The sequence below is a fragment of the Oryzias melastigma genome, linkage group LG19 (assembly GCF_002922805.2).
Source record: "Oryzias melastigma strain HK-1 linkage group LG19, ASM292280v2, whole genome shotgun sequence".
In the NCBI taxonomy this organism is placed as follows: domain Eukaryota; kingdom Metazoa; phylum Chordata; class Actinopteri; order Beloniformes; family Adrianichthyidae; genus Oryzias; species Oryzias melastigma.
In genome coordinates, this window is record NC_050530.1 from 24,712,961 (window position 1) to 24,721,874 (window position 8,914).

The 8,914-nt window shown below is 39.5% G+C and overlaps 1 protein-coding gene across 1 annotated transcript in view; it reads right to left on the minus strand.

The window, feature by feature from the left end:
• Window positions 1-486: 486 nt before the first annotated feature.
• The window catches only part of LOC112154630 (Na(+)/H(+) exchange regulatory cofactor NHE-RF1), a 37,053-nt gene continuing 28,625 nt past the window's right edge, over window positions 487-8,914 (minus strand). The window contains exons 3-6 of the mRNA XM_024285728.2: window positions 7,219-7,372; window positions 7,097-7,140; window positions 1,280-1,384; window positions 487-1,200 (exon numbers count right to left, since the gene is read on the minus strand). Of these exons, the coding sequence (XP_024141496.1) occupies window positions 1,039-1,200; window positions 1,280-1,384; window positions 7,097-7,140; window positions 7,219-7,372 (465 nt within the window). The 3' untranslated portion in view covers window positions 487-1,038. The remainder of the gene's footprint in view (window positions 1,201-1,279; window positions 1,385-7,096; window positions 7,141-7,218; window positions 7,373-8,914) is intronic.

Genomic DNA, 8,914 nt, shown 5'->3' on the forward strand with positions numbered 1-8,914 from the left:
ACGGGTTTATAGTATCATTGAGCCCCCCCCCCCCAACCACCACCATTAGAGGTCACTGGAGATCTTTGTTTACATTTAAAACAAAATGAATTTTCTTGACTTTGTCAGACAATGTAGTTGGAAATAAACATACACTTTTGACAAAATTGTCCCAAGTTAATTAAATTTAAAATTCCCAGTAAGAATTAGATTCTTGTAAGCAAATCTTAAGTTTTACTTTGAATACATTTCTCTGAAGTAAACAACATTTTTTGGCCCTTCAGTTCAAATCATTTGTGGGCCAATCAGATTTCAAGGTAAAGGGGGGGGGGGGTTTACAAAACATAACATTTTAATTTGATCTTTCCAATTTATTTTCCAGACTTCTTTAGAGGGTCCAGAACCGTGCAGTGAAAAGGTTTCCCAACTTGTTTTGACATCAAATATGTTCTAGTTCTGTGTTTTAATTCAAAATGAGGAAGTAGATGTGTGTTGGACACCTTTAAGTCTTTTGGCTCCGATTTTTTATTTAGAGCTCATAGATAAAGCACATCTGAACACGACTCACTTTGATCCAAACATTATTTATATATTGATCATATTGTACAGGTTAAACTCTGTTTTCTGAGTCACACCAGCAAATGGTGCTATTAAAAAACAACAATCAAGCAGAATCAACAGACCTTCATTCATGTATGTACAATTTAAACAGACATTTCTTTGAATTGGGGATCAAGACTTTCACAGCAGTTTTTCTGAACAGAGGATTTCCGTTTTAGAGTTAAAACATAAATCATTTTCTCCCTGATGCAGTCATCCTCCTCCTGTTACTCCCTCTGCTCTTACTAACACATTCATTGCTGCAACATCATTAAAACGTCATTGAAACATTGCAGGCAGAAAGAAAAAAGTGTCAAATCCCTAAATTAAAACAATAAAATCATTTATAATACTGTTCAACGTGGCAGTTTAAAAGGAGCTGTGTCAGTCTGAGATTCACACCAACCACCCTCCTCTCTGAGGTCTCCCCCGGAGGGCGGCGCGGAGATGGCCAAGAACCTATAAGTTGCTGAAGAGTTCGTTCCTCTTGCTCCAGTCCATGGACGGGGCCTTCTTGGCCGCCCTCTTCTTGTGAGCTCTTTCTTTGGCCTCGGCCAGCGACATGCTCAGACCCAGGCTGTCTGCGGAGGAGGCCGGCTCGGCTCGCGGGGGCTCCTCCACCTGCACACACACACACACACACACAGACGTGGTCAGACGTGTCCGCGGGGCACCAGGGATCTTCCTCAGATCCAGTCACCTCTGCGGGCGGTGAGCTGGGCGCCGCTTGCTGCAGCGAGCTGCTGGAGGAGGCGCTGGAGGCTCTGGAGCTCACAGATTCTTTAGGCTTCTGCTCTGCTGCTGTCTGAAAAGACAAAAATTACTTGAGTTTTACTTTTGTATTTGTTTCCCTGTAGACTTGTGATGAACCGCTGCAGAAATGAACAATGCTCACAGGTTTAAAATCGCCGCGTTTCTTTTTAATTTGTTTTATCTAACCCTATAAAGCCCACAACATAAAAACATTGACAGATTTTTTTAATGTTTTTAAAAATAATTTAATCAAATCTACAAAAAAAGTTGCATACTTTTTTACTGAAATAAAGAAAATCGTGTCACCTGGTAACTTTTTGCTGGTGCTGTAATGCGATTAATGTTAGTTGTGGCCTGTAATTAATTAATCTAATTAATCGATTTTAAGTGCAATTTTTTAACCTAACAATTGCTGTTAAAGTTTCGTTTTGAGGTATTTTATTTAAGTTTGAGACATTTTGGTGTGGGAAAAGATTAAAACAAAACTGAAAAGGTGGCTTTATTACATTGTTTTCATTATAAAGGACTTCCAACCTTTACTTTGACACCACCCAGGGTTTTTTTTCCCAAATCTTGAACAAATAAAAAAATGTAAAAGAAAACGCGCACACACACACAAAAACATATTTCATTTGTTATACCTTACTCCACAGCTTCCCACAACAGCAAGACAGTAGAAAACACATGAGAGTGATTTCATGGTGTCATTTAAACTATTTGGGTGAACTTGATCATATTAAAGACTAGGATAAAGCAGAAAAGAAAGGAAGAAATGAAACACTGTGGAGGAATTGAACTATTTATACTTTGGAATTGTTTTTTTTTGTTGTAAATAACCTTTTGCATCATCATCTGGACAAAAACAAACACTAAGGGGGGAACTTTCCCTCTAAAATGATGTTTATAAAACTTCTCATGGCCATCATCATTCTCAAAAAGAAGCACAGAAGAAAAACATTTTGTATGTAAAATTATGACTTTTTGAAGCATGAATTTAAGTCTTTTCTTTTGTAAATAATGGATTTTTTAAAATAATTTCACAACTTCTTTCTTATACTTTTACAACATCATTTTTATATAGTTTATTTTTTCCTTTTTAAGTTGGCCCTAAAAACGTATCACATTCTTTTAATAAATGAATAACAATAGATCACCATAAATTTTTAGGTTAGCAAAACCTTTCCGCCAGAAGTGTTTGAGATTTGATGGAAGCAGCCAGTTTGAAATGAGCACTGCCCCCTAGTGGAATGATGATGAACTACAGGACATAAAGTTAAATCAAAAGGGTTGTAAAGGAAAGTTTGGATTATGCAAATGAAACGGAGGTCTCAGAAATAAATGGTTTGCATACAATATGAAATGAATGGCTGTATACGGTTAATGTTATATTATTCTGAATATTTCAGTGAGTATTTCTGTGTGTTTTCTTTCATTACCAGAGAAGTACCAACAACACTGACAGTGTTGTTGCTCCACTGACACCAAACCGGCTGGACGAGTGTTCAGCTACCGTGAGAGCTGTGCTGAGCATGAGCTCATGGAATGTTCTGCAGCAGTCTGGGAGCGCGGTGCGTGGCGTCCTCGCACGTCTTTCTGTCTCAGACTCTGTGGTATGAAGCTAAAATCAGCGCCAGCCTTCGTTCCTGCAGCACCTCTGACATGTTTGTCTGAGGCTCCACGGCGCCTCTGACTCCACTCGTCTTTGTGTGGCATTACGCAAAGACAACTACCAGTAACTACCGTCAGAGCTCTTGAGTCTTCTCTCCATGACTCTTGTAGACATGACCCACACGGGGCTTTACGACGACAAAGAAAGCGTCACTTTTTGATATCTCTTTCTCATCATAAGGAAATACTATGATGATCCGCCTGTGACAGCAGTCAAATCTCTGGAGCAGAAATGCAGCATCTGACTCTACAAATACAATAAATATCAAAGGTTTATAAAAGATTATTTAAATAAATTACATAAATGAAGGATTTATTGAAAAGGACATCTTGATCTCCAGTGTTGTCCTGTTTATTAAAGCACAGATTGTCCTGGCAAAAACATTAAGTGTTTGAGGGTGTATTCAGTCTGGAAATGTTTGGACCAAGTCCACTTTATTTGTTCCGGATCGAGTCCTGAACCTTGCGTTTGGTCGGTATTCAGACTACAGCCAACTGGACATTTCTGTTTCAAACCAAAGCTTGTAAACACAAGCATGTGACTAAAGATCTCTTCCGTCATTGGCTACGAATAATAGTTCACTGACTCAAAGTTTATATTTTGATGACATAATTTAGAACATCTGCATCAACGCCAGGATGCTGCTACTCTGTTTACATCCCATAATGCCCGGGTACGGTGGCCATTTTGGCTCAGTTGTTTCACTCCGAGCGTGGAGCCTATTCAAAGTGAGGAAACTCAGAGTGAACCGGAGCTCAGTCCAACTGGAAACAAACAGAGACCACGTCGATAGATGGGTCAGAGAGCGGCTCCAGGTCCCAGACCCGAGTCCACTTGGATGTTTCAGACTGAAAATTTGTTCCAAATCATTGGAGGAAACAAACTCTGGTTCACTTTCAGGGGATCAAATGTCTGAATACAGCCTTAATGTTTTGGTTTTTAATAGGATAAGATAACACTTTATTTTCCACAACATTACAAAAAGTCCATGTTGCAGCACTACAGTGAATAGATTGAAGCAGGATAATCCATGTACAGATGGATGTTTGTGTTTGTGTTGCTCTAATCTGCAGAATCATGGAATTTCCTTCCGAATTACTTAGGACAATCTATTAATCACTATAGACTAAAACACGTGTCAAAGTCGAGGCCCGGGGGCCGGATCCGGCCCTCCAAGTAATTCTATTCGGCCCTCCAGGTCATTTTATTTTATTGTTATTAATGACCCGATGTTATCTTGCGCTCATTTGTATAATTTTGACAAAATATATTTTTACGGAGAATAAATTATTGAAAGTAATTTAAGGTTTAAGTTGATTTATTCTGGAATAATATATTACTTCCTGTTTTATTGTCCATAATTATGTTACAGTTTTAAAGTTTTATAAATGTAGTTTTAGAGTGTTCAATAAATGTTTATCGTGTTCGGCCCACGACCTAAGGTGTGTTTTGGATTTTGGCCTCTTGTGTGATTGAGTTCGACTCCTCTGGACTAAATGATCGAAAACTCAAATATTGTTGAAAAATTAAGTAGGACTAATTTTTACTAATAAAAAAAAATTTAAGAATGTCAGATGAATATCAAATGACTTAACCACTGGTAAACATTATTAAATATTTTAATTGAAAAGGTAAATAAAAATCTTAAGTATAAACAAAGCAAAATAGAAATTATAAAAGTTTCAATAGTTAATTTTTAATAATTTACTTTATTTGTGAATTTCTGCTGAATTATTTGATGTTTGAATCTGAAATTCAGAGTTTGACATTATCCATATTATATATTGTAAGACAAATATGATATATTACCTGTAAAAATAAATACAATCACTAAAGTGAAGAGTACAGATTCCTTAAAAACTGGAAAATTTAGTTTTTTAAGTGCAAATATTTCCCCTCTTAACACAATTATTTCCACAATTAATGGTTAAATGAGTTTAAGTGGAATTTTTAAATATATTTTTGTCAAAAACTATGCTAAATAGGATTTATTATTGGGAGCTTCACATTTCCTAAAACTGGAGCCCCCCTGAAGTGATGTTGTGGGTGCAGTCCAGCAGGGGGCAGCAGATTCTCCTCAGATCAGCTTTATTAGAGCAGACTGGACTGTGGCCTGACCCTGGAGGCCTCCACACACTGTGACCCGTGCTGTCCTCTTGGACACAAGCTGCTCCTCTGAAACAGTTCCACTGGGAACTCCATCAGCTGACGGTTAAACAAAGACCATTATGAAACCCACACAGGAGTGGGGGCCGCTCGGAGGGACCCCGCCTGCATGTGAAAGTATGTGAACAGCCTTCGTTAGCAGCTCATTAACATAATCCTTGAATCAAAGCTGCTGCAATCCCATCATCCTCCAGGACACACTGCACTGAAAGAGTGTGTGTGTGAGGGGGGGTTTCCATGGTGAGGGGTCAGCCACAATATCGGCTATCGGCCCACAGTTCACTCACGGCTTGTTTGCCTCTCATTCTTTGTGCAGGTTCCTCATTAAAGGAGCATTGCTCAGATTTGGTGAGACGTCTTTTAGCAGATCTAAGAACTGCCTTCTACACAAGATTCTATTTGCATGTTGATGAAGTGAACAGTCATCCACGGACAGCATATTTCCAACATCCTTCAAGAGAAAGTTCAATGTGCTTTTTTAGGATGGCCAGTAGAGCTTGAATTATTACACAAACAGGAATTTGATTTGGTGCTTTGTTAGCACTAGAGGGCAGCATTTAAAGCATGCACTGCTTTTGTGTTTGCAACAAAAAAATGCTGAGATGATCAAAAAGCAGATTGTATCAGTTTAGCTTGGTGAAATTATGTATTCTTGAAAATATTTAGTCATAAAGTTACAGTTAAAGCAGTTGATGAGTTGTGGCTTTCTGTTTAAAGTCCTGAAGCTGAAAGACTGACGTGAAGCTGCATCAAAACAGAGATTTAAATTCTGCTGCTGCACATTCTCTTTAAAACAGTAAGCTGATCTCTTTATGAGCAAATATTGCAGTTCAGAAGAATGAAACCGAATAGTTCCACCGTTCCACCTGCTGTTCCGTTCCTGCATCTCTTTACGTTTGAGCAGTGCTGAACTGCAGGTTCCAAACACCTTTATAAACTCTGAAGACGGAAGCATTCTCATGAAGAGGAGCTTGTGCATCTGTTTGTACACGTGTGCGTTTGTGATTGGACTCATTTGTAGATGCAGATATATCTGTAAGCGTGTGTTTGTGCATGGATTTGTTTTGTTGCATGTGTTCATTTGTAGATGTTTGTATTTGTGCACACGTATTTGTGAATGTGTGTTTACATGCAAGTTTATATATATTTAGCATCTACATGAGTGCTTTACTGCATGTATGCGTGTACATGCATGTGTTTGTGCATTTGTGCAAGTTTGTGTGCACGCTTGCATTTACATGCATGTTTGTTTATATTTAGCATCTACATGTGTGTTTGTATTTGTGCATGTGTGTTTGTGCATGCATGTTTAATAGTGTGTGTGTGTTTGTGCATGTGTGTGTAAATGCTTGCACGTACATGCATGCGTTTGTGTATGTTTTGGTTTAGCATCTACACGTGCGTTTGTGCTTGTGTGTGTTTTTGTATGACTGTGTTCGTGCATGTGTGTAATTTTTTTTTTAAACTCAGTTTAACATTTGTACAGGACTGTACAAATGTTAAACTCCGGCTCCAGTAAAAAAAAAAAAAAAAAGAAAGAAAGAAAAAGGTAAATAAATAAAAAACGAGGGGGACAGAGTGAGTGACACTAGAATTACAGCCTTCTTAGCATTCATCCAAATCCAATGTTTCAAACATCAAAAGAAAACTTTTTTAAATAATCTATAAGAAGGTTCCAGATCACAGAGAATTTTTGTTGTGATGTTTTATTTTGTGTCTGAGCTTTTCCAAAGGTAAAAGGAAGAGCAACTGTTTCAACCACAGAGACTGAGGGGGTTTATGTTGGGGCGTCATTATTCCAAAATTACCACTATGGAAATCAGGCTCTAATTCTAGTGTCACTTACTCTGCTCCCCTATTTTTTGTATTTATTCACTTCTTTTTCTTTTCCTTCAGGTTTGTGTTTCATTTCCATGTGTGTGAACTCACCTCCTCCTCCGACTCCCTCTTGGACTCTGGTTCCGGAAGCGCTCCTGCAGGAGGAGAGAAAACATGGCGGCTTCAGTCGAGCCTCCTCGTCGCCGACATCAGCTCTCAGATCTTCTCCTCACCCGTGACGTGCTCCTCAGTGGGCGTGACGTTGCACTTGTTGAAGAACTCTTCCGTCTCAGCATCGACCACCAGCAGTCGGGTCTCGTCTCCTCCGGCTTTGATGGCCGCCACCACCTCGGAGTGCTGCATCCCCGCCACCGCCACGCCGTTCACCTGCAGACGGAGAAGTGGTCTTCAAGCTGAACGTGGAAACAAGGAGCTCCACGTGTTTCCCTTTTCTATTAACAAGTCATTTATTAACAGGCTTTTCTCTGCTTGATCATAGATGAATACCCATAATGCAATGGTAACTGACAAAACTGTAGAAAAAGAGCACTACAGGCATCTGAGAAGTTGTTTTTTCCTGCTTTACTGACATTTTATCTGAGTTTGAAGCACAAAATCTCTCAGAAACACAGGAGGCAGATAAGTGGGAGTATCTGAGCAGAGAAACGGCTGCCGAGGTTTGGATTATCCTCACCTGAACCTTGTTTGGAAGTTCAAACAAACAACTTGGGATCTAAAGCAAGTCCTAATAAAAGAGATTTTCATGTAAGCCCCACAGATCCAGCAGTAAACCTGAGTGGAGACGGTAAACTCCGGTTGAACCAGATTATCACCTTAATTACAGGAGGAGTGCTGCGGCAGCACCACGGGGTCACGCCTCGGAGAGGCCGCGCTGCAGCTGCCTGCAATCTTTAACCCGCTGATCAGAAATGATTAAGAGCAGATTAATGTGCTGATAGGCGCAGCGAGGGAGTAGGACGAGCCTAAAAAAGGAATCATTATCAGAAAATGAGTCAGTAATTTTTACGGCAGGAGGAGGCCGATAACATGTCACATGTTTTTAACGCAGCCGAGTCACGAGAGCGCCGCACAAACGTGCACACCGGCTGACACGGCTTGTTCATTTACATGCACTTTGAACCAGGGAGGGGCGGGTGAAAGTCCAGTCGCAGCTGAGACCACAACTCGGATAAGTAGCTCAGATGATCCAGAATCATGGACTCCCTCGGCTCAGAGGCGACCCCACCCACAGAAAGACCTCCACCACCACTCACAGCAGAGCCAGAGGGATGTGATGACACTCAAATCTGACCGAGAATAGTTTCTTTCAGTCAAATTGAACTCTTATTCCACACAATAAGTAACAGTCCCTTTTTGTGGACGGATTTTTTTTTAAACTAACACATAAATATACTACATGTAATTCAGGATGAGAAAATGTGACATTTTTTGCTGTTAGAAACTAGGGCTGCCACAAACGGTTATATTATTACTCGACTAATCCCCGATTATTTTTACCAATTAGTCCACTATGGACAATAAAGACGATTAAGATGATAGTTTACTAAACGTTTAATGAATAATGCAGCCTCTGTCCTTCATTAGTTTCTGGCATTAAAACAAGATTAAATCAAATGAGAGAGAGATAAGGAATATACTTTCCATCTAACTCATTTTGACATGTGCCCCGCCCCTCAAGATGACGTAACAATTTAATATCAATTTTATATATAAAGGGTGTATAGGGTCAAAGGTCACCTGTCTAAATGAGTTTGATGGAAAGTATATTCCTGATCTCTCTAATGAGTTCGGCATCTGAAACAAGGAACTATTTTTCACTAAAGATAAAGTTTTGGTCTCAATGACTCAAATATGAAAAAGTGCATTTTTTTGGTGCTGAACGCTCACAACTTTGTTCAACTTTACTAC